This window comes from Hemicordylus capensis, chromosome 1 (genome assembly GCF_027244095.1).
Source record: "Hemicordylus capensis ecotype Gifberg chromosome 1, rHemCap1.1.pri, whole genome shotgun sequence".
In the NCBI taxonomy this organism is placed as follows: Eukaryota; Metazoa; Chordata; class Lepidosauria; order Squamata; family Cordylidae; genus Hemicordylus; species Hemicordylus capensis.
This window is the reverse complement of record NC_069657.1, coordinates 196,966,708-196,993,507: the sequence shown is the minus strand read 5'-3', so window position 1 is coordinate 196,993,507 and position 26,800 is coordinate 196,966,708. Positions and strand designations below refer to the sequence as shown.

Sequence of the window (26,800 nt, the reverse complement as noted above, 5' to 3'; positions counted from 1 at the left end):
TTAAGTGCATCTGAATCTACTTTATTTCAGCAAAGTGCCCCCAAATTTAAGCACGTTTTTTTAAATCTACAACACAAAAATAGAAAATATTCAAGACGCACAGAAAACCACAGTCATCTTGAAAGTGATTTAAATGTCACATGAAATTTTGCAGTGAAGCAGTGATCATTGATGTATTTCACAACACAATGTACAGAAACCTGCATGTTTCCTGTAAAGAGAGCTAGAATCCTTAGGCTTGAGCAAGCCGCTCTAGGACCCTTCGATAATCTGAAACAAGCTGCTGGAAGGTATCTTCTAATTGCTTGTGTTGCAAATTTAGGTCTATTTGGTTCAACTCTTCTGGTCTCAAGCATCTTCTCATTTTTGCAAGATCTCTCTGCTTTTTCTAAAAAAAACAAACAAAAAAACCCTAATGAATCCCACCTTACCACATTTCACTGCTAGTAAGACAAATGTGCATTTAAAACATTCAAGTAATGCAGAAGTCTCAAGAATGGATCTTTTAGAAAACCTATCCAATTATGTTTCTCTACTCAATAGAGACTAGACGTCTCCAGAAATTCCAAGGGATTAGTTGCTTCCCTCCATTCCAAGTGCTTACTGAATGCTTAATCAGTCTATAGGATAAACCTTGAGCTTTTAACAGTGTCCCTGCTTTTCCATGGTGCTCCAAGGCTGGGTGAAATCCAGAGTCCACAGTGGCGAGATAAAAGGTACTTGAAGGTTTGGCTGATGCCACGGGACAACAGAGTATCCCTAATCCTTGTCATCCACACTTGGCTTCCTTGAATGTTAAATTTAACTGGGTATCTTCTAGTTTACCATAAGCATTCATTTCCCTTTCTCAAAGGGATTATTTGATCAATTTCAATTATATCCCATGTGTTTCAGTACTCCAGAATGCTCTCCACACAATATAGCACTGTACAGGATATGCCCATATCAGTTCCCTTGCAGGAAGATGATCAACTTGGGGAAGTTAGAGCAGGAGAGTGGCAGGAAGGGAAATAGTTAAGCAGCTCCATCTGTCTGTTGAAACTGGTGGTTTACACAGCTGCTTTTTCGTTCCAGACCAAACTCAGGCCAATTTAAGCTGCAAAATTCTATTCTATACCTCAGATGTCAAATCTTGCCTTTCTTGATTTTAGTGAGGCAACTTGCTTGGAGGACTGAGGGGTATTTTGTATCTTCATTGCCATCAACCAATAGCCTTTTAGCATCATTTTCTAAAATAAAACTGCTTTTATACTTGGTTATTGGCTGTGAACAAAGCACTGCACACACTGTTCCTCATAAACAAGGGGGCTTCGTAGCACCCCATTCCTGCAACAGCACCTGGTGTGTGTGTGTGTGTGTGTGTGTGTGTGTGTGTGTCTCTCTCTCTCTCTCTCTCTCTCTCTCCCCCCCCCTCCCTCCCTCCTCTGGAGCATTAACCCACAAGACATGAAAGTAACCAACACCAGGAAGAAAATCAGACACACATGCACAAAACACCTAAGTGCTTTGCACAGTCTCTCACAATACCAACTGCTGATTTTTCTTTTTTGATCTGAACAAATAGAACATGTTTTTGTCTGGATTATCTGTTTTATCAGGGACTAACCGACCCCACACAGAGCATCTTTGCACTCTTCGGGGCCGGCAGTTACCTCTCCTCCCCAGTGCTGTCTCCGTGGCCGGGCCTGCCACCACTGCCTGCCTCTGTGGCCAGGCCCGCCACTGTTTGCCTCCCTGGTCGGCCAGCTGCCGGGCGAGTGCCGCCGCCGCCGCTGCTGCTTTCCTCCGCGGCCAGGCCCACCGCCGGGCTGAGTGCCACCTCCGTGGCTGGGCCCGCCAACGCTGCCGCTTTCTTCCACGGCCGGGCCCGCTTGCTGCTTGCCTCCCCGGCCATGCCCGCTGCTGCCTTTGGTCTCCTGGGTGGGCCGCCGGGCGGCCAGCCAATCAATCAGCTGGGATGCACATTCCATGGCACACCCAGGATAAAAATATATAGATTCTCTGTTGCTACAACCCTTCCATCTCTTTCCTGCCCGCAAAGAACAGCATACCATGCTACCTACTCTTACCAGACGTGAGCAGATAAGCCTCATGGTGCAAGGAGCAAGTAACCAGGAACTGGATCCTGCTCCTCACTATGGTTGGGCTACACATTACTACTATGCAGTCTTGATGTGTTCGTAACAGATTACTTGTGTAATAGTTAGTGGTAGTGATTGGCTGGCTTTTTTTTTTTTTTTTAAAGTACTGAAGTGAAACCATAAACAGAACAATGGAAACCAATACAGTAAGTACTCTTAAGGAAATCTTGGCATAAACTATTTACAATGTAGCAATTTAAAATATACTTGAAAATTTAAAACCTTGTAAGGGCCCATCAGTCGTCGTCTTACATCCAGTCTGTAACTTGTGAACTGTTCAGCATTACCCATGTCTGTTGCACGCAACCGGAGAATTTCATAAACCCGTCTTGTATGTTGCTAACAAGATGACAAGCATATGAATTAAGAGTCTAGAACTACCACCCTTAATATACAAGGCTAGAAAATATGCAGAGCCCACCGTCTGTCATGAACTTCTGTATCCAATTACTCTGAGTAGCACATTTTACAGTTCTACTGCTAGGATAGATTTCTTCATATTTATCACCTGGCCCTCTCTGGAGACCTGAGACCTTCATCCCATACAAATGCTTCATGAGATGAGGTTTTTTTTATGACCTGGGAGCAAAAGATTCAGCTGGTTAAGTCAGGTTTGGAAGAACATGAGGAAAGTGGGTCTCTGGATTGAACTGGCTGGTGGTACTTCTTTAAAAAATGAAATCCTAATGCTTTAACCAGGTTTCCACACACAATTGAAAACCACATTTTCCTTGCTAGGTAAACCTACCATAAAATCATCTGAAATGGATTAAACACTCACTGCCATGATGCACAGTCTAATGGAGCCATTAGACTGCACATTAGCAACGTTACCGTATTTATCCCCATTGTCGCAAATGGGAATAAATGCAGTAATACTACTTCCACAGCTGCCAGGTTTTAAGCATTGGTTTTGCTGTAGCCCTGCACAAAACCATACAGCTCTGTTAAATTGTGCATCATGTTAGCCATTAGCTAAACCAAATTTTACCTTAACTGAAACCAGCGTTCAAGGACAGTTTGAACTTGCTTATCAGTGGCCAAAATAGGGCAGTACAATTTATGTAGTAAGTGCCTTCCAGAAACATTAGCAAGAATCAAAAAGCTATCCTTAAAAGGTACTCTGGATCCTGGCTACTACATCTGTTGTATTTATAGATACTTTTGAATCTTAAACCCTAGGCATAAGCTGCTCATATAAATACTTAAACAAGCATAAACATGCACCTTATTTACTTTCAGCTTTTGTTGAGCCTCTGTTACCATATCTTGACTGAAACCTTGCTTGAGCTTCTCTGGAGAAAAGCAAGGTAGATCTTGACACAATTTCACCAATACAAAGTCTCGTAGTTTCACATAGTTCTCAGATGGGTCTTCCGCTAAAATACATACACCAATATTTGTTATTCTTTTCCCAGCAACAGAATTTTATGCTCCCAAGTTTTATTCAAATAGCATTTCACTGAAGACTTAAAATGCAAATTTATTTAAAGTGTGAGTTTAAACTTTATCGGAAACACAAATACATTTAAGATGCTGTGTGGCAATGGCCTATTTGAAGTGTCTACAGAAGAGCTTTGGTGTAATTTCTCATTTTCTAGATTGGACACACACATCTATAGTACCTTTCCTTTCCAAAGTTTTATTTGACCAAATGCACACAAATCTAAAGGTAATTTCCATACTATGGGTTTAAGAGTTCTTCCCTCCTCTCACTTTAAGGTCCTACATAAAGCCTAGTGAAGTCAAAATAAAGAGCCATTTGCTTTAGTGAAATAGGAGGTTTTCCACTGATTCAATAGGCTTTAAGCATTGCAGTCTCTAACAGCTACACTTCAGTCTAGAAAATGAAGTGTTCTGCAAGTTGCATACTAATGAGTAGCCCTTGACCTGTGTTTATAGTCTGGGATTCTCCATTTCCATTCCCTTCCTGCAAAGAGACAAACATTTCAGAAGTGTCCTTTATTAAATACTGGACATGCATTTTAGAAACCTACAGAGTATCCAATCACTGGCCATATTGAAAATCTCTTTGGATTTGCGCATATACACCAAGTTCTTAAGAAAAATGAAGCAGTAACAGTACTGAGAAAGACACATTCAGATGCTGTAGTTGCTGTTCAACAACAGTATACTGCTACTTCATGAACACTGTGGCCCAGTTCAGACAATCCCAAACAGTCACTGTTGGATTGTGAGTGTGAGCCAAGAGGCGTTCGGAACCCATGTATGCCTTCCTCCCTTTTTCTCCTTGGCTTGGGCACAGAGCTATGATGCAGCAATCCTGGTTTGTGGGTTTCACATGTCACGCAAACCGAGGACTTGTTTACAACCCAGAATTAGATCCTTGTTTCTAAACCAAAGTTAGCTACAGTTCCCAGATTTGGGCAACATGTAAAACTGGCTGAACCTGGATTGCTCTGTATGCAAGGCAATGAGAAAAGGGCATGTGGGCTCAGCATTCCTTTGATTTGTGTTCACAAACCCAGTCATTCATAACTATACCTGGATGAAAAATCCAGTTTACAAAGAATTAAGTGTCCAAATAATAGATATTGAATTAAATGCTGTCATTTTAAACCTATAAACCAGTTGACGAACCTTTGAGTGTTTTCCCTACAACAAAATAGGAATCTCTTCAGTTTTGTTGTCCATCATATAAGGTGTAACACCACAAATGTAGTTATCTGGACACAATATGCTGTGAAAGTTCAAAACCCAAACATATTGATAATATTCAGATATACATTATTCCTGGGAGCATTTTCTTCACTTGTTCATAGGAAGCTGCCAGTCCAAGGTCCATCTAGCTCACAATTATCTACTCTGCCCTCACCTCTACTTGGAAATGACAGGGATTGAAACTAGGCGCTTCTGCTTGCAAAGCAGATGCTCTACCATTGAGCTGTACAGCTCCAGGCCAAACACCCTCACACACTGGCAGAGTAAGTCATGAGCATGAGCTGTTGCTCAAATAGGTTGGTATACAAGGCCTCTTAAGTTTGCAGGCTTAGACAATGAATAGGCCTCATGCTTAATCCAACACAGAATTCTTACTTGTGAAAGCACTGAACTGCTGACATCTTGTACAGCTGATTGTCTGGTTCCATAAGGAGAGGAATGTGGCAGCAGAGCAACTAACTTTTTCTTCTCAAGTTGTGTCAAACAAGGACTAGTGACATCATCAGAAAGTAAAATAGGTATGCTTGGAGGAAGACTCCACTGCACTCTATATTTTCCTTCTGTTTCTTCTCCACAGAAGCAACCAGAGCCTATAGCCCATGATAATCTGGCCAAAGGGAGTTATGAGTGGCCTTGAATCTTTCTGTTTGCCAACATGATATATTTTGGAGTTAGGAATTGATTTCCCAACAACCTATTACTCCTCTTGACTACTTCAAGGACAGAAACTGAACGCCTAAGCACACTCACTTGGAAGTAGGGTTGCCAACACTGTGTTGGCTGAAATGGGACAGGGACTCTGAGGGAGCATGGCCACCTAGGGGCACGGCTTCTCTGTTTTTACTTTTAAAACCGCTGCTGAGCAGTGGCAGAATGGGACACCGGTGAGAGTTCCCCTGCATCCCCAACCATGTGAAATGAAAGGTTGCCACTGCTGAGCTGCTCCAACTGGGGCAGGCTCACTGGGAGGGATAGGCACACTGCAGCTGAAGAAGACTGAAAGCAAAGCCAAAGGCCCGTCAGCCTCATTTGGAGGAAGTGCTTTGTTTTCAGTCTTCTTCAGCTGCAGCACACCCAACCATCCCAGCGGCCCTGCCCCAGTCAGAGCAGCTCAGCCCTTTTCGTTTCACATCATTGGGGAGACGGGAGAGCTCTCGCTGTCGTCCTGCTCTGCCGTGGCTTAAAAAAAATTTTTTTTTTTTAATTAGGTGGTAAAAAGGCAGGAGAAATTGAGTCCTGAATGGGACAAGAATTTCTCCCCAAGAATGTGGAACTTCTCTCACAGTGGAGGACAGTTGGCAACCCTACTTGGAAGGAAGTTTCATTGAAATCAACTGGAATGACTTGCAAATAAATATGTTTAGGAAGTAAGGGCAGTTCACTGGTGCCAGTGTTACTAGATTCTGTGAGCATAGTGCTCATGCAGAATGTAACCAGCTCTAAATCCAAGTAGCAGCAGTCAAGTAATAATTAACATATCCAAAGAGGCAATTAGCAGTTGATGCTTTACGCTTAAATGGCAGCCATTACTGGCCAAACAGAGCATTTGCCCATCAGCTGAACAAAGTCAGTCTTAACATTTTTCACCTAACGGAACTGTAGTTTGCTTATTAAGAGCCAACAGTAAAGTTTCATTTACTTTATGAAAGTCTTCTACATCATGATTATATTCCAGTAAAAGCAACCTAGGAACAACATGAACTATACATCAGAAAGGAAAATAGTTCAGTAGGATGGGGAATTAAAAAGGGATTGTAAACACTTCCAGTTCTAAGATTAAGATCCATGGAAACATGTAAAATAAATAAGATTGCAAATTAGCTGTGAAACATTAAATATGTTAAATTATAGAAGGCTCTACTCCATAAAGCACACCACATTTATGAAAACAAGTGGTTAACCAGTTCTAACTCACTCTGAACAACTATCTAGAAATCCCATTTTCTTGTACATCTTACTTGGTTTGATGCACCCTTTACGTAGTAACGTATAACTTCCAACGCCATCTCACTTTCATAATTTCTGGTCCCCTCCTGCCTGTCCAGCCCAATTTTCCTTTAACAGCAGCAATAAGAAATGGATGAAAAAGAAATTCATCTCTCCATACCTTTCAAGCTCCCTGTCGAAAACAGCATGCTCCCTGGCAGATTATTCCACAGGGCAATTTCAAATCTGTTTTAGAGCTGTTTTACTGAAAAAACACACACCGTGTTCCAGGAACTGATATGGAGGCCCGTTGTCTGCCAAACTATAACCTAGTTCCATTCTTTTGTACTGTCATGGGTAAGATGCTGTAGATCTCACTCAAAGGTTAAAGCAGAAGATTCGATCTCTGCACATGTCCATTTGAACAGAACTTTGTCCTTGGCCATCAACTGCCATGTAATAATATTTGTTTGACATGCTGAAATTCCATGGAACTTTTTGAAATGCCAATGGAATTCAAGTAACACAATTCTGTACCTAGTTTACAGGTGCATGTGTCAATTGTGCAACCTAAACATGCCAGCGCTGTATATAAACTGGGCTTTTTACTCCTGCCCAAAGACTTCTAAACTGCAAGCAGGCTTTCGGGAATTCAGAGGCTTCTCAAAACATAGTTGGCGATACCACACAAGGTGCTGCTAGAGAATAAGCTGAAAGTCCTGCTGAGCACGTGTAAACCGTTTAGTTCATAAAAGCAGTTCTAGACTATGCCTATACAGATCTAGAGTAACAGTGTGATAGCAGATACTGGGATCTTACTCCTTGCACCAGTTCACACTACTTTTCTATCAAAAGCAAGAAAAATGTTTGATGGGATGGGAAATTTTTAAAAGGGCAGAAGACTGTCTACCCCAGTTTTATAATAGGAAAATCAGCTGACAGATAAGTTCATAAACAAACTTTTTAAATGTTGCTAGCATAGAACTATACATGGCTTTAGAGGTTTTTAAAATGAGGAGATATTCAAAAGCAGTTTGTGTTGAGTCAGAGGTCTCACTAGGTATGCTTAAAGTAGCTGTCAGGATCCTGGCTCATGTTTTCAGTGGGTAGCATCCAGACAAGATTGGGCTAGTATAATGTTATGCTAGCATAATGACATAGCTCACAGTTCTTACACTAAGAGATTCACTTCTATTCCAGAACAGTTCTTGCACTAGTGCAATCTCAGCAACAAACTACAGAAATGCAAACGGGGAACTCCATGAGCAACATACAGTTTGGGTAGTTCCTCTTTTGCTAGTGGGAGCACAACTTTGCAGATCACAAATGCAAAACGTCCTTTTAGGAGGGCCACTGTGGATGCTACCTACTATATTTCAATCTAAGCAAAAGTTGACAGAATTTTAAAGTTATTAAACCCACTGCTCATTTCAAAATGAATGGCATGGAGCTTTCCCAGCCGCCTTCCCACTGCAGGCCCTTGTACCCACCCTCTGCCATAAAAACCTTTCCTAAGGGGCAGGGAACCCACCAGAACACGGAATATGGCACATGAGACTCTAACCAGAAGAAGAAATCTGAAAACCTTGGAGACATTTACACAAATGGAAATGCCTTTGGCTCACACAAAAGCACATTTGGATCCAAGCTAATGAATTTTATTTGCATTTCTCTGCTGTTCTAGGCACAGTTTCCAGGGGTAGCAGTGTGTGTTGTTCTTGAAGCGACCAAGTGTTTGGGGGCACTTTAAAGACCAACTGATGTATTGTGCCTTTGCATGAAGGCAATACTCCAGGCCTGCTTAACTTAGGCCCCCCCAGCTGTTTTTGGACTATGACTCCCATAATCCCCAGCCACCTTGGCCAATAGCCAGGGATTATGGGCGTTGTAGGCCAACATCTGTAGGAGGGCCAAAGTTGAGCAGCCCTGCATAATCTATGAAAACCTGTGCTGCAATAAGCCTGACAGTCATTAACGTGTTGCAAGACTGTTTCTGTTCTTGGTTAGCTCTTGCACTGTCTTAAAGTTTATTTCAATAACTTGCTTATTTCCTCACTTTCCATGTTCAAGCATTCCCACATTTCATATCCGAAATCAAGAAAATAGTGCATACAGTTGTCTTTAGAAAAAAAAAATAGTTTTCCACACACTGCATTTCTGATTTAGTATACTGCCTAAAAGAAGCAATGAGTTTCAAAAACCCAAATCTCTTCGTAAGTCAGATGTGTACTTTGCACTAAAAATGGCTAATTAACTGGTAATCCTTTCGTATCAGGGATTGGATTTCCATAGCAGGCTATTCTCAGTCAGGGAAGGATTTAAAGAAATTATATACAGTTCCCCACCACAAGAAAGAGTTGAATTAACCCTGACCTTGCTTAAGATAATTTTCAAAAGATCATTTAATTCTGACAGATGAATTCTGAAGGTTGTGGTGCTGACTGACAAGAAGATACAATTCAAAAAGTTTCACATAAGTTCCCATCTCCAATCAAAGAGATACACATACCTGTTATGTCAAGCACTTTAGGGGATGACATATAGTATCTATGAACTGTTTCTAAAAGCTGAGCCCCATGACCTTCTCCTTGGAATGGAGGTAATATCAGCATTTGGCTACAGAAAGAAAGAATGAGAAAAAATTGATTACTGTACAGAAAATAAGAATCATACCCCTTACAAAGTAGTACAGCTTTTCCTTTATTCAGAATTTCAAGCTGAACATATACATAAAAACCTTCAAGCTGACAATATATTTCATATAGTTTGAGATTCCATTTCAGACACAAAACAAAGAAATAAAGAAATGCAGAGGCAGACAAGAGTTTTAATTTTTTAACACACAAATTAACACCCTTATAAACAAGTATTGGGAACTTCAACAGTTCTCTCTTCTGAAATAAAAGGCAAGGCACGTGTTATGCTGCCAATTACCTTACACGTGGCCGGGTTTTGTCTGGGTACACATAGTAATTATAGACTGTCATATAGCCTACGGTCGCAAAGAGCGTAGCTCCGTCCTTATTATACTTCTCAAATCTGCAGATAAAACAGAAAGCCAAGCAGGTCAATTACAGTCGCGCTCCCATGCAGTGTCCATTTTCTTTTCCATTCTCTGACTGAATTTCCAGTGTCAGCAAGCTACTCTGTGAGGGCCCAATGGGTACACCTGCTATGTTCTGAATGTACAATTCACTTAATTGGTGTGCAGCAACTTGGATAAATCAGACCTCTTTACAGCACTTCAGCGCACTTGCCTATTATAAAGATGAATAGGTGGCAAGTAAAAGAAAACACAGGCAAAACTCATTTTACTGTTTAAGCCCTACATTCAGGGCTCCAACAGACAACAGTATTTAATTTGGCTCTATTCTCAAAGTCTCGCAAGACATAATGGACACAAACTCCAGCCTGATAAACAATAGTTTTTCCTTTCCTGGGAAAAATATAATTATACTGCCCCAATAATTGGCCAGCCACAATTAAAATGCAGCCTTTGTGGAGGTAATAAGGTCCACTGTTGCTTTAGAACTGTACTTACACTAGAAAGTAGTTCCATCTTTCATCATCCACGTCAATAAAGCTAGCCGTTTCAATAAACCACATCAAGAAAGTCTGAAGCCTTTCATGATACTCTCGAAAGCCTGGGCTTGTCATGTCAGCCTAGGGAAAAAGCCAGGAGAAGTCAGCTGAAACTCTTCACAGAGGGGGAAAGTGTCTAGTGGGAAATAATAAAATGCTTCTGTGGGCAAGTGTTTATGCACAGCACTGAGAAGTATTTTGCAAAAACAGTACCATTTTACATATATCACAAGCAATTCATGAGAGTCACTTAATGTAAGTTACAATAAGTTATTCTGGTCTAAACGGAGCTTTTAATTTTTCCTTTTTACCTTGTAAATTTGATATGTTATATCTTCACCGGCTTCTTCATTATGCACAGAATATGTATGTAATAATATCCCAAATGGCTTGAAGTTAACCTCTTTTTCCAGCAGACACACAAAGTCATCTGTACTTCTGCTAAAGCCTGGTGGAACAATTTCTCTAATTTTACTTTCCACATCATCTGCCTAAAAACAGAGAAAGATAAAGAGAGAAAGTAGAGTCAAATTTCTACAGAGAGTTGATGTACAATAATTATTTTAAGATCTTTCTAAAATACACAGATAGATAATTATTTATGGCCTGCACTTGTCAAACTGTCAATCTAGGTCAAAAGGTGGCCTTGACATCATAGTTTTATAGCGGCCTTTAATTCAGACATTACAGAATGGTATATATGGGGCCTTGGAACTAAATGCCCCCTTGTGGCCCTCAATATGCAAAGCTCAGAGCATCCCCAGGCCAATCTTGGAAAGTAGACAATAATAACTTACATTGTTCAAACCTGCCCTTCTAAAACATCCACCTAGAAATCTGTTATATTCTGGTCCCCAATTTAAGCTGTACCAAAAGTAACTATTTGTCTCCCTCTCACTGGAGATGGGAAGCAAGAAAAAGAGGAAGGAAAGTAATGTGATGCCGGAAGGGTAGCCACATGTATACAAGAGCCGTTGCACAGTCTTCCATTGCCTGCCTTCCATGGTATGGCAGCATGGGGCTAAAACCTAAAAACTGGCTCCTGAGAGTTATTGCTGATGGAATAAAACAGGTTAGTTTAGTGAGCATGTTAAGTAAATTCCTGTGTCACTGTCCTGGTTAATACTTTAATGGTAGGATACTCTGGTTCAGCAGCAAGAGTACTTTCCATTAAGTCAGGGTTGCAGCTTAATTTTTTTTTAATCATTTGAAAAAGTTATTCGAGTCATTGGAAAAAACAAGTAACTAATCACCACTTATTATAATATAGTCCAATACTATGTACATTTTAAATATATGTATTACCACCTCCAAGGCACCTCCCCTTTAGAAATGCTAATGGTATATAATTAAGTTTGTGAATTAAAGAAAGCAGAATACATTTAAATTCTGGACTCTAAAAAGTTGTCTTTAGCAGAGTCCTCCTTTTCTACCACTCTGTTCTTGCCAGACAACTCGTTATGTCGCATTTACTAAATATAGATAACAATGCAACTTGGACCTGTTTTGCTACGTGGTGCATTACAATCAATGTTCATAGAAATAAACCACTCAATATGGAATGCTTCAGTGAGCAATCTTTGATCACGATTTCTGAACATCGTATGTTCAGTTGAATCTCACATCCTCAAAGTCAAACAATGGCAAAACAAATTAAGGCATTTTGGTAACTACCCTGTTTCCCCGAAAGTAAGACCTAGCAGTAATTTCTGATGTACCGATAATTGCCCTAGTGCATTTTGGGGGGCTAAAATTAATATAAGACACTGTCTTATTTTCGGGGAAACACGGTAATTGGCAGCACCAGAATAAAATATCAACTCTCTTTTCCTGTCTGTACAAGTGACAGTATAGAAGAAAAATCCAAACACACAAATATCAAGGAAAAAATACAGACTAGGAAACCTGGTTCCAAGTCAAAAATACTTTGGACTATACATTTTGGGTAGAAGGAAAATGCCTGTAGAATTAAATTTTAAATCTAGTTTAACCAAAAAGGTAGGGAAATTAAATAAGCTTCACAAGCAAAACTGAATTAAAATTAAAATTAGTTTTGTTAATCAGCCAAAATGAATGTTGAAGACTATCAGCTGAGTAGACATCATAATCCTTTTCAGGCACCCAAAAGACCACTTGAATGAATACATTTACTACTTCTCTTTAACCATGAATATTTGATGAAGTTTCACAATAACGTATTGCCGCTTCTCACCAGGCAATAAAACTTAATGAATTGGTCTCAACTTGACGAAACCCTACCCCCTCAATACAACCCCTAAAAGCCTGACATTACATTCAACAAAATGAGCTTACATTCTATTCAAACTCTGCTCTGAACAATGAGCCCAGGTTTTTACTTAATGGAGTTTGCCGTGAGTTCAGCTGTAATGTTTGTATTGTATCTATTTCCATAAGGACTGACACAAGAACACTTTGTGTTAACTTACTAAGCAGCTCTTTCACACCGTTTACATGCATGATGAGTATTAATTGTAAACCAAGACCCTTGCTACTTAGCATTCAAAACAGGGAAATTAAGACGCTTAGGACAAAATACACTACAAAAGGCTAATACAATATAGTACTAATTCCTGTCCTTTCAACTGTCCTCCCCCTAAGTAGAAGCAATGCACCTGCAAATGAATAATACTTTACTATCAGCTATATTTGGGGTGTGTGGAATATGGATGAAGTTCAGCCCAAGCACACTTCATCCTTACTGCTTCAGTGCCACCAACATTTATATTTAGTCAGCTTTATATTCCTAAAAAGTCATCATCTAGTTAATGTAGGTAGCTCTACAATGCTTGCTTTTGTCTGCTACTGTAAATAAAACTAGTCTGAACAAAAATTAAGATTCCCCCCCCCCCAATATATAGGTAATAAAAATGTACCGGTAAATAACTTGTGCCTGCAGATGAACTTGCAAAAAATAATATTTTATAAAGTATACAGAAGCACTAGAGAGGACCATTGTAAGTAGAAACCAGGAGTTTTTACTGGTTTAATTTGGCAACAGAGGGAGAAAACAGACATGGTACTATATAGTTAAAATGTATTAACTTCCCAGGATGTTATGCTTATGGTCAAACAAAACTTACTTATTATTAAACAGCCACTTACATACCCTACCACATACCAGGATCAACAAGGTCAGGCTTGATCTATTAAAAGAGATTCACAATCTAAAGTAGTAATTACTTAAAGATGCTCCACCTTTTTCTTTTTTGTGGATGACCATGGCCTTGTCTGGTTTCATACCATTTAGAAGAAACGATCTGCTCTGTACAGGGGTGCAATTTGTTTTCAAAACTTAGGAATCAGCAAGATTTTTAAGAGTCAGATTGAATGGAGGAGGAGATGGAGATTCAAGCATGCCAGTGAGAAAGGCCTTGTTCTCACATTGATCTGTTTGCACTCCCAGTGCTTCACTGAGAAGTGGCAGAGCTCAAGACTGCTTCAGAGTTACAGCTCCTGATGGCTGCTGGGGATGATTCAGAGTGATGAGGGGAAAGCACTCTGAATATTATTGGAGTCACTGTTACTACGACTATTATGCATCTTCCAGAGTTACACTGCAACTCAAATTAGGCCCTGCTTCCAAGAAAGGCCAATGGAAAAAAGGAGCTGAACACAAATAAGAAGAGAAAAGTTGATAAAATCAAGTATTTTCTTACTTCAGTTTGAGTAGGTAAGTGGAGAAAAAGATGTGCAACAACAACAAAATGAGAGAAGAAATGATAAAGTGGGGAAGGAAAGAATATCAATGGGAGTAATGCAAAAGAGACTGCCAGGATTAGAAAAGGACAGAAGTATTAAGAGGGACAGAAAAGGAATAATGTCAGAAAATGTCACTGTTCCTTGACCTTCCCCAGCAGCAACTACTGACTGAACCATATGGACAAGAAGAAGAAAGAGAAGGAAAGGAAGCAATTGCCAGGGCCCTGCCTCTGCTACTAGCTCAATGCCTTGAGTGCAGTAAGTCAAGTGACCCTGAAAGCGTGGCAAGACCAAAGAGACAACAGACCTGGGGAGGGAGGGAGGGAAGGAAGGACGGACAGACAACAGAAGCAGCAACCAGGCTCTACAAACAGCAGCACACATGGGGTGGGGAGCAGGAGAAACCTGCTTCCTGCCTTCTTCAGCAGCCCAGATGGCGAATTGTCAGGTCCAACTTTTATTTAGGTGGTAGCAGCAACTGGATGTCTGAAACTTTATAACCCCTGTCTCTACAGTTTTAACTTCAAGCACATGTCCGGGGTAGGGCGGGGAGTGTGTGTAAGTGGTCTAAGAAGCCCTAAGTGAAACAATTTTCTGCATGTGGTAGTATAATTAAGCAGTAGTTGCAGTAAACAGAATGCTAACAATCAATGTAAAAATAAAATAAATAATGAGTGTAATAAAAGTTTGAGAATCTTATTAGAGTGTACCAAATATCAGTGCACATAAAGCACATGCAATTCCTAAAACACTAGGAATGTGCAAAATGTAATGGGTTGTATTGCTATCTCATATATAATCCTGTGAAATATGATAAACAAGACAGAGATAGCACACTGGATTTGTTTTGACTCAGTAAAGCTATTACATTCTTGTGTCTCAAGAAAAACCTGTGCAATGTTGCAGTAATTCCATTTTACCAGTGTGTTATATTCATGTACTACTATAGTGGTAAAGCCATTTTCAGTAGATAGTTTCAAATGCCAGTTATTTTGGAGACGGTTTTTGTTTGTTTTTTTGAAAGCCTTTAGGAAACTCTGACGATAATAAAAAGATAAGTTCCCATAAGCCCTCATGTCTTGAATGTTTACAGCCCGTGCACCCTAAAGATTCATTTCAGGTTCCAGAAGTGTCTGAACCAGCAGTCTACATTGCATTTCTTTATATTTGGTTTATCTCTCAAGTATGACATTTATGAATTCAAGACTGTGTGAGCTGGTTTGCTTTGATTAAAAAAACCATAGCACTGAATACACACAAGGGCAACTGTGTGGCCTACTATGCTTTAAAGAGAGAATACACCACTACAGAGAGGAGGAAATAGGGTTATGGTTATTCTGAATGTTGCTTAGACGACATGCAGATGAGGTCCTTCCTTTGAGATCAGGGATAGGAATGTAGGAAGCTGCTGTCCACCAAGTCAGACCACTGGTCCAGCCAGCTCAGTACTGACTGCCAGTGGCTCTCCAGAGCTTCAGGCAGAAATGTCGCTCAGCCCTACCTGGAGAAATGTCGCTCAGCCCTACCTGGAGATTGTGGAGAAGCCAGGTTTCTGCATATAAAGCATGTGCTCTGCCACTGAGCTACAACACCATCCCATGCTCTAACTCTCTGCAAAACATTCAGGCATATATACAGCAAGAAAACGCACTGATGCAGATATTACATAAATATATAAATATTTACAGGAGAAGTTCTCAAAATGGTTTACATCATAAAAAGGTTTGAGAAAATGGTTCCTGGCCCCAGAAGGGCTCAGTCTCAAAACACCAAGACACCAGCAACAGCCACTAGAGAGCCACTCTGCTGGGCTGAATAGGGACAGTTGCTTTCCAACTGCTAAACATAAGTTACAAGAAGATATATCATTTGAAAGAAGTTGTATGGCAAATGTAAGTCCTCCCAAGTATCTGACTGATGCTTTTATGCCAGAAACGCCACCACCCATCTCCCACTGAGGTGTCTTTGGTTTTGAAACGTAAGTGTAGACTGGAAGAGCAGAGCAGTTTGAGAAACCTGGTGGTGACTTTATTAATGTAGAGTGCAAGACAGCTAGCCCTAACAATCTGTGTCCCAGTGGGGCTTTGTTGCTTCCCTCTTACCCTGCTATTATATTTCATCAATTCTTGTACCATACTATCCCACAATTGTGCCTGACTCAGTGAAAGCCAGAGGCAGAAGATGAGAGGGGACGGTCTGTATCAGATACATGACAGAGTGCAAGGATGCCTCTTTCCCTAGGACATTCCACTTCCACTTGACAAGTACAAGCATTCATTCTGCTGAACAAGAAGCCTCACATTCAGGCAGCCACTTGAGATGTTTCAGAGAGCTAAAACTTAATTTAGAAGGGGACATTCAGAGTAACTAGAATGATCTGTGCAGTATACAACTGTAGCAAAGAATGTGACCACAGAATTTCAACAAATAAGAAAACTAATTTGTGCTGATGCACTTCTGCCTCCTTTGTGTCTATGTACCATGAACACAGCCACCTTTATAACAGAATTCAGCACAAAAAATATTAGCTCTTTCTATGCTGTTTTGCAAACTATGGTATACAGTTCTTTAGACTCAAATGTACAGATTGAGGTGGTGCTTATTCCAAAGCAACTTCACAAAGCTAAACATCCAGTTATAGCTAATTAAAAACAACTTTGTGTGATCATAAAACTACTATTTCATTCCACATGAGGTAGTTTTGGGGGAGTTTTTTGCACAAGGGCAAGACATAACTAAATCCAGAAACCTGCATTTCTAAAGTTGCAATCATAATGAAAGCACAGAGTGAAAAATGAAGCTAGAAGCTAGCAGAGAGGTGACCTTTAGCCATCCTCTCACACTCATGGAGGATGGGATTCTACTTACATGAGCAATGTAACAATACTAGTGTCTCATATCAATCACAAGTTCTATGATCTCTAAGGGTCTCTATAATCAGCTATAGCCAAAATCTTTGAACCGCCTAGAGGCTTCAGTAGTGGGTGGTATAAAAATATGTTAAATAATAAACAAACAACCATCTCACTTGTGGTATATGAAATCTATGAAATATCAGCTTAGGCGAGTGAATAACCAAGTTTAAATACCCATACTTCAAAAAACAAAACAAAAACAAAACAAAACAAACAGCAGCATCATAATGTGCAGATTGAGGTTTCAACCAGTGTTGTATGGGCAAATATTTCTGTATCACGTGATATTGTTTCTCCTTTTAAAATATCTGTTGCTCCCAATCAATATAATGCTTATATCAAGAAATCTCTCTACAGACCACATGGTGTTAAGTTCAATTGAAACGAATGGGATTTAAGTTAGTCATGAATGGCTTGTCTCATTGATTTCAAGAATGCTTAGTCATGACTAACTAGTCTGGATGTTTCCCCAAGGAACTGAGCCAAGAAAGCCACCTTTAATTGCTGGAACCTAACATTGTTATCTGTCCTGATTAACATGGTGGCTGTGCACTTGTGGAGAGCTGGTATGCAGCCTCTGGCTTTTTAGTAAGCCTAGAATTATCACATTCTCACAACCACTTAGAAATCCAGGGAAGTGATCTGTATGGTAATGCTAGATTCACCATGTGACCAGATAAAATAGACTACATTTCCACAAATTAGAGCTATCACATGGTAGATTTTGAATAGTTACTTTCAGGGAAATAGGTCATCTGCTTCTACTCTAGGTGGCCAGGTATAAGTGCAGCTAAAATGATATCAGCAAGTCTCTCTCCAGAGATATGCTTGTAGTAGAAGGCACTTGCCTATAAAAGTTAGATGCTAGAGAAAATTAGCCATGAACTCTACTGTATATGTAATATTTGTACAAAGCCAGCAGAATTTTCCGATCTACAAGTCACCACATTTGGACATAGATTAACACAATTGTTTCCAATATTGATCAAACACTGGGAATGTCTGCATATTTAAAAGTCAAATTTATTTGACTTTGATTAAAAGTGTTAAGATCCCAAGCAGCAAGCTGAATGTACTGATCTAGTATTAGAGGCATCTTAAAAACAAAGTGGAAGAAACAACACTGTTCCTCTTCAAATAGGAGACAAATGTTTATTCAAAAACCCTATCTATATTGTAAACTGTCCTGAGATCAGAAATATTATGTCGGAATTTCAAAATTAAATAAGGTTCCGATAAGCAAAAATAAAACCTAAACAACTTTATTACAGTCTCAGATCAGCTATAGATGATCAAAACCATCATTAGCCTAACTCCCATTCATTTAACTGGCACATGTGATGGTGCAGGCAATTGAGAACAAGCATCAGGCCATAAAAAGCTTTGGAGAAATAGAACGAAGGGGTTCAGGTACAATGGCCAACTTATCAGCTAGCTAAGATGACATCTAAGCATTTGACTTTACCTCCACACAATCAAAGTTCTCATTAACTTTGGATGTATAATCAATGCGAAACAGTGTTGACAAGTTACCAGCAACGTAGTACAAAAGAATCTTCAGTCCCTTGTAACCAAAGGCAACCTCACTGCAGGAAACAAAAAAATAGGTTATAAGATGTCCTCTTGTATAGTTGAATGCTATTCAACTTCACAGGGCAATTAATTGCTTCTACACAAATCTACTATGGCACACTTTACACAAAAATAAATTTAAGGATGTCATTCCTCATATTTACCACAAAGGCCCAAAGAGATCATTTAATATCATTTAATAATCAGATCATTTAATAAAGAGATCATTTAATATTTTCTAATACATTTTGTAAACTAACTTTAATGTTCACTTTATTCACTCAATTCACTTTATTTATGAAAAGTAGATGAATCTATAGATATAGCATCTCTACAACCTGCCAGTTAGGTGCCATGGCCGATTCAGCATTAGGAACAGCTAAACTTTGCACTTACAAGGCTTTCCAGGAAGCGAAAGGATAACATAGTTAGTTTCACACACCCAGGGGGATGTGGGCTTGTTTCTCAAATAGCAGCCCACTCTGCCATATGTCAAGCAACTTCTGAACTAGAGGTTGTGAGATGGCACTGGAGCTTGCTGTTTAAAGAAAAGAGTCAAAAATTCCACTAGGCATACCCAAACCTGAAGCAGTTCTTTGAACCCCAGCCTTTGCTAACATTAAACAAGAGTTTTGTGATTGTTTGGCACTTCTAACATTTACCTGCACATCAGTATGAACTGTCACAACAAAACAAAGGTAACAACTGTTTGTAAAACATGCACCTTAACTATAAGCAGCTGAAAAAAAGTAAACAGAGGCAAACTTTCAGACATTCTCAACAGCAGCAAGGTATCCAGTTGTGTCACACTTTAGGTCTGATTTACATGGTGAATTTTGACTTTTAATATCCATGAAACCACCTCTAGGTACATAATTGGGGGAACATAGCAGCACTGCTGCTACAGTATTTTTTGGAACTCTCAACAATTAAAGGTTTTGGGGTTTGTTTTGCAAATTTTACCTCTGTGCCACTTGATTAGATGATACCTTCACCATGCTTGTGTCCAAAGAGGTTTGCATGAAGAAAATCAGTAGCAAAAGTGACCATGTTAACTGGCATTGTTGCACAACTAGGCTATCACTGAGAAAGGAATGTGTATTGAGAGACACTGGAGGATAAGCCCTGTTAACAAGGTAACAAAGTACCAACAAAGTGCATGTATATGTAACTAAAGACAAGAACCCAACGTTTGCCTTGAACATCAAGAAACTTAACATAACTGATTAAGTCCCATTCTTCAACAGGTTCTGTTGAAGCAAAGCATCTCTACAGTCAAAGCATGCCTAGGAGATTGTAAGAGCTCTCATTCTTAAATGTCCAAATGGGCTGGTTCAGATGATACCTGCCTTAACCCAAGTGAAAGGGGGGTAGCACAAAATACGCCCCCATCATGACCCATACACATCTATATCTTTCATGATGCTCTCCCAACACACTCCTTTATATGGAGCAGGGCTGTTTGTCCAAATGACTGCTATACAGATGCTCCTAGTACCTGTTTAAACTAGTACTTGGAGTGTTTGTAGAGTTGCCATTCAGATGAACAGCCCTCCTGCACACACAATATAAGAATGCACCAGGATGTCATGAAAGATGTTAACAGCAGGTGCATACCTGGCACAACTCATTTCTAATCCTGTGGTCCAGGGTGGTCTCATACAAACTGGCCCAATATCTATTTTCTCGTACATAGACTGCCCTGTCTTGCAATATCAAACACTGAAGAACACTGCGTGTAGGCTATGTATGCACAAGGTATTAGTGGGTGTACATTTAACAAAGCTAATGTTGTTAAGCCCAATAACAATGCTACCAAAAGAAATGAAGTAAAATAGCTGGACTGGTGGTGTGTGTGCACGCACATGTGCAAGGGAGAGGAAGGCAGGGCTTAGTTCCTGGATCTAGACAGGAACACTGGACAGGTTTACCAGCATTTACCTCTACCACAGTGCTGTTCAAGCCAGAATTATGATTGCATTGACACATGAACGTTTTTATTCCTAATATTATAATTATTCTATTAAAATCAAAGTGTTTTGGAGGAGAGACTTACTGGCTAAAGAGCACTGCCAAGAGTTATAGAGAACATAACCACAGCTAATTATAGGGGCAAACAAGTATGTTTACTAGAAGAGCTGCATTTACTGTTTATTGAAGACAGACAACCTCTTCGGTATCAGTGCAAACTTCAGTTTCTCAACCTATTCTTGGTATTTTGTTACATAACTTACTCGTCCCCAAAGACTTGATGACTGAACTCTGGATGAAAAGTTGTGCTGTCATCTTCCAAATCCTCTGGAAAACGGACTGATAAGAAAAAGAGTTGATCATAAGTGAACAGCTACCATCAGCTTGCCAGCAAATGTTATTTAGTTCACAGGAAGTCTACTGTAGATAAGAGATTCTTGCTTTCTTCCATTCCAAATATATGCCACAGAAAGTGTTTTCAGTTACAACAAACCAGTGTCTTTTTTCTATTATTAAATATGTATAGTATCTTATTTAGAAGATTGACCAGTTTATATACTCAGGTGGACAGAACTGCAGTTTTAAAATTCAGAACAACTGGGGGGGGGGATTTCCTGACCTCTAAAACTTTAGGGCTGCTTCACATATGATACAGGAAAACAGCAAGAACTGAATGCATAGTTGAGGAGAGCATCCTCAGGATGTGAAGTCATGCAAATAGTTTCAAGATGAGAGAGGCCAATGGTGGTAACTTGCTGCACAACAGCTGCTAGGCCTTGAAAAACCATTCCTGCAGTAAAAATGACTTTCCCAAAAGCAACAAGTTCAAAGATGAACAGATATCTGAATCCAGGTCTAGCACACTAATCAAACAGACCACACCAGCTCTCCAGTTATATTATTTTAGCACTCATACTAATCATAATAATGCCCATCTGGATTATTTTATGATATATTCAGCACATTGCCAATTGTGAAGCTGAAGTGTTGCTGCAAGTTGTCTTTAAAGTTGTTTCTGTTCACACTTGCATAGAAAATATTTTTCGTTACAATAAATCAGTGTCTTTTTGTCTATTAAATATGGATATCATCTTATTTAGAAAACTGACCAGTTTAGATACTCAGATGGATAGAACTGCAGTAGTGGTTATACAGCAAAGCATCTGTGTTATATAAAATATGGACAGAAAAGTGAAGACTGAAATTACTGGCATTTTACTAGATCTAATACTCCAAAACCATTGCCAAAGCACAGCAGTATTAAAGTTACAAAGCCATATTTTAAAACCTTACCTAATTTTAAGTGAATTGCTTCATTTGTATTACACTTGTATTCAGCCAATTTCTTCTCCATAGCAGAGAGGCCTAGGAAAGATTTTTAAGTAAGTACTCTCACCATAATCCAGAAGACATTAACAAAAAGTCCTTTTGGCTTGTCCAATATTTCCCCATTTCCTCTTAAATACAAGTTACCATATGAATACAAAGCAAGGAAATAGTGACCCTGGGAGGTGCTATACAAGCATGGCAGCCCATTGGGATCTTGAATTAGGTCCCAATACTTATGTATGGCAGGCATGAAAATTGCTACTTGCCTCAGTTAGGTAAGAAATATTTCCTGGTGACTAAGCAGAGAAGTGTGACATGTGAGTTATCTTCTTTTAGGCCACAAACTACTAACACAGGCATATATGCTAGTAAATTTTTTTATAGACAAATAACTTTCATGAACATTTGCAGGGCTGATAAGATCACAGTTGGTCTCCTCTTGCCCTGCCAGGGCACTGCAATTTCTCACACTCACACTGGCACAACAAAAGCATGAATGCTGTTAACCCTGCTTGACTCAGTTTTACCTTCATAGTTTTGCCAGAGGCACTCACAGACAGACCTTTGAACAGAACTTGTGAGCAGTCAGAGGAGCTCTAGATCTTCTGTGCAAACCTGCTTCATGTTTTTTAAAGCACAAGAAAAAGTATTTTCAGTGGCAAATGGAGCTGTAGCTAACAGGATTTTCAATAATCTAATTCAAATTGTGTGTGATTCCACCCCCAACCTCCGCAATGTGACTACTACAGTTAGCTTGTATTATCCCAGATAAAATATATAGCAGAATAATTATGTGTTCTTTGTTTGAGGAGCAATTTAAATTAGTTTGTACTGAAGAGCAATAAATCAAGCTAGAGAACCAATTAGCAGCATTCTGGGACAGCAGAAAAATGCAAAGTTTATTATTAATGTTTGTGTTGTGGTAACATTTGACTATTATGAAAGGAAACACTTCCTCTTCCCCCTATGTACTAAAAAAAATACTACGTGTTTTCCTCATTAGGGACCTTGTGAGCTCTCCATTCCACTTCTGACCTAGAGAATGGAAATCCACCACTGCAACTTGCAGGCACTCTGCCCGGCTAATCTGGACCAGACATCCATCATTGTACTGTCTGTTTCTATTGTTTCCTTCCAGGCACAAGAGATACTGTAACACAAGGTAGCTACAATTTTCACACCCCATGTGCCAAAGTGAAGTAATGCAAAATGCCCTGGAAAAACTGCTGTATGAGACTTATTTTAGAAGAGTCACAAGAGCAGACTTATATGAACAACAAGATCTAACAACATGCAACAGACTAAATTTTAATTTGTCCTATTGAAAGGCTGGAAAACAGGTTATTTTCCATTTGCATGTATGTAAGGATGTTCCAAGTCCCAAAAGTATTCTTATCCAGGGTTCTGACAATTTCAATGTATTTTATAAACACACTAGCTTAAAATATAGAGCAATTGAAAAGGTGAACTGCTTTCAGTGAGAAAAGAATGGCTCTTGCATCGACTAATAGTTCCTACCAATACTACTAAGAACTTAGTAAAAACTCCAAAACTTTCAGCTACTAACAGTAAACTTTAATCCCTACTTAAGTGCTCGCAGAATCTAGAGACATCAGCAGACAAACAACAAATGCGCCCAAAGAATGCAATCGTGCCCTTCTAGCATACACTTCAGTCCACACAGAGATAATTTGGTTTTTGCCCTGACCTAGGGGTCAGCAACCTATGGCACATGTGCCAGAGGTGGCTCATGAAATAATTCTGAGGGGCACTCATGGTCATCCATGCCTGAAGAAGTTGCATAGCAAGGGCAGCATGGCACCCCCCTCCCCGGAGCAATATCCCTGTGGTGGCAGCCCCAACTGCAGCTGGAAGCTCCCGTCTGCTTCCTGGTTAAAAAAAATATCCTACACTATTGGATAGTCTCTCCCTTTCCACCATTGTTCCCTCTAACAGGGCATCCCAGATGTTGTAGACTACAACTGCTATAATTCCCAGCCAAAGGCCATTGCAGCTGGGGATGCTAGGAGTTGTAGTCAACAACATCTGGAATTCTGTTAGAGGGAATGCTGCTTTCCACCCTTCTTTCTCCCATCCAAGCATGGCCTGCCCTCCTCCATGTCCACCTATAACTCCTTTTGCTTCCATCTGTTGATTGGTTTGGGGGATGGCTGTGCCACCCTTCTGGTGTGGAAGAAGTGCTGCCACTCAAGCAGCTTGGTCCAGCCACACTTTTGCTCTCGCCAGCCTGGCTGCTGCCATTACCATGCTCCTTCCACTGGCTCTTGCATTCCGACCAATTCAGCCACTTATCTGTGCCCACACCATTTGCCACTCTGGGCTTCCTCCCACTGTGTGTGCCATGCAAATGGAGGGCAGCCAAGCTGACAAGAATAAAATCGTGGCTGGGCCAGTCGGTTCAGCAGCTCCGCTTGTTCCAGAACGGAAGGGAGAGAAGGAAAAAGAGAAGGCCTGACCACCTCCTAAGCTAATAAAGAAATAACAGCAAAGAGAAGGAGCTGTAGGTGGGCATGGAGGGCAGACCATGCCAGGCTGACTGAGAAGGAAAAAAGAAGAGCAGTTAAGAAGGTGGAAAGGGAGAGACCCTACATTAGTGCACCTTTTTTTTGGTCAGGGAGCAAATGGGAACTTCTGGCCACAACTTGGGCCACTATCATGGGGGCACAGTTCCAGGAGGAATGAGGCACACGAAACCATGAACTGAGGCCTTGGCACACCACTTCTAGAAGGTTGCTGCCCCGTTCTAAGCTCATTAGCCAGGAAGCCCACAACAAAACAGTTTAGCCCAAACTTCATTCCATAGGTAGATCTATGAGCCCTTTAGCTTCTGCTCAGATGTTAAGAACACTTCATTTAAATTACATAACTTCTAACAGCCCTATCCTATTCATGTTTATTCCACCAACTTAGTCCCAATTAAAATAAGCATGACTATAAGGAGAGTTCACACTCAGGATCGCTTATTCATCTCATACTTTACAGTGTGTATTAGAAGGTAAACAATTCATTAGGCCACAATTGGCACAACAGCAGGAAAAAACACTTTCTGTTCCAGTGCCTCAAGTGCTGGGCTCTACATTTAAAAGCAAAAAAATCTTGACGTTAGCATGGGCATCACTTGCATTCTTTCAAAGGCTAGTGGAGAAAAGGCGGGGGGGGGGGATCCGTCTGTAAGGCAGAAATGGCACTACTGTATGAAGACTGGCAAATGGGTCAGGCAGTGGAGATCTGCAGTCTTCCTGGAAAGGGGGGGTGGGGTTCCCCAGACGGTGCTGCTTCCTGGTTCATCAGCTCAGAGACAAAACGACACCAAGACGGGTAGGAGGGGCTGACAAATAGCCAGCAGAGCACCCAATGCTGTGGCCTTTGACCACAGCTGTCCAAGAGGCTGGCCCCGCTGTTCTACTCAATCCAGCGCCCCCACCCCGACACACACATTCAGGCCAGCAATTCTGAGGGGCCCGTTCACGCCCTTTGGGGTGAGCAAGTCTTTACGACCAAGCAGAGTAAAGAAGTTGCCGCAAGTGGGAGCGCAGCCTCGAAGAGGGGACCCAGGCGTTCAAGGGACTTTGCAGCCAGCCAGCTAGCGCCTCTCTCTTAAGCCGCAGGTCTTCCGGGGAATCCTCGAAAGCGCAACACGCCGACGAGCCTTTTTCCCGCCCAGCAGCGGAGGCTGCGGGAGAGACACTCGGAGGGAACAACGGGGCGGGTCTCTGGCTCATGACCTGGCTGGCTACCTCCTCCGACCGCGAGGCCGGAGGCTGGAGACCGCAACGGAGGGAAGATGCAAGGGCTAGGCCCCGCTTCGGCAGCCTCGCTTTTACTCCCGCCATCACCGTAACCCGCTTACCCGCCATTTCGCAGGCGGCGGCGGCGGCCTCCGCGCCAGCGACGCCCGCCGAGTCAGCCAAACAGAACGAATCAAGCCGCGCGCCCACACGCCGGAAGTGACATATAATCAGTAAACCCCTTCCGCTCGCTCTAGGAGCAGGAGAGACGTTCGCTACGTTACAAGCATCTGCGCATGCTCAAGTGATCTGGTTAGCTCTTTCCCCTTCGATCTTCGCTGAAGGAACGCCTATTCCAAAAAGACAGATTTGCATATTCCCGCCCCTCTACTTCCCCTCCAATCCCTCCTCTGTCCATCATGTAAGGAATGGATACAATCCTCCACCGACGGATGAGGAAGCGAGTGTCATTGAACTCGGTGGGATTTCCTTCCTTCCAAGTAAACACGCATAGGCTCGTTATGTAAGGCACTAATCCTAAGCATGCCTACTTGGATGTAAATCCTATTGATATAAAAACACTTTCTGATGAGAGTCAATTTACCTCCGTGTAAATCGGAATAGAATCAAGGTATTTTGCCTTTGAAAATTTATGCTGCAAAAAGCAGCCAGTGACTCTCATTTTACTACGATAAAATGGAAAGGAAGGACGCGCGCTTTATTAATTTTTTTGACAGCTCGATCACGACCAGTTCATTCCAGAATAACGACTTTTCTATAGGCCATTGGTGGTATCTCCTTTCTCCTTAAAAAAAAAAATTTTTTTTTTTAAATTATGAACTCCTTTGTAACAGGGAACCTTTTTTCATTTTTGTAAAACTTCTTGTGATCTTTGTAATTAAAAAGCAGTAAATAGATATTCTAAATTCACTAAAATGTTTACCCATGAGCCTCACTGATTTAACAGGATTTACTGCCATGCTTTAGGGTTGCAGCCGTTGTTTTAACACTTTATTATTCAGCACGGAAACTCTCATAGAGACCTGGGTAATACTTGGATTCAGAGTCTCTAAAACAATTTAAACTGCAATCCTATATACAGTACACTTATGTGGGAGGAAGACCTAGGCTATTGTACTGAAATTGTACCTCATGCTAACTTGGCAAAGAGGCACCTTTTAACATGGTGATTCTCTTTATTTAGCAGGGGGAG

At 40.7% G+C, this 26,800-nt stretch overlaps 1 protein-coding gene across 1 annotated transcript; it reads right to left on the bottom strand.

Annotated features, from left to right (window-relative positions):
* Nucleotides 1-25,860, bottom strand: HAT1 (histone acetyltransferase 1). Its single transcript, XM_053266179.1, has 11 exons — nt 25,710-25,860; nt 21,803-21,874; nt 20,773-20,848; nt 18,432-18,552; nt 10,643-10,822; nt 10,291-10,412; nt 9,684-9,788; nt 9,259-9,365; nt 3,369-3,520; nt 2,364-2,480; nt 1-388 (listed from the first exon to the last, which is right to left on the bottom strand). Exons 1-11 carry the CDS (start codon nt 25,714-25,716, stop codon nt 233-235), a joined length of 1,215 nt encoding a protein of 404 aa, XP_053122154.1. The 5' UTR covers nt 25,717-25,860; the 3' UTR covers nt 1-232.
* Between the last annotated feature and the right edge of the window lie 940 nt (nt 25,861-26,800).

Excerpts from the sequence above, each read along its gene's own strand:
- HAT1 (XM_053266179.1), bottom strand. Across the intron at positions 20,849-21,802 it reads AGCAATTCACTTAAAATTAG|TCCGTTTTCCAGAGGATTTG; the intron begins GTAAGGTTTTAA and ends TTTTCTTATCAG. Across the intron at positions 10,823-18,431 it reads AGAACTTTGATTGTGTGGAG|GCAGATGATGTGGAAAGTAA; the intron begins GTAAAGTCAAAT and ends CTCTGTTTTTAG.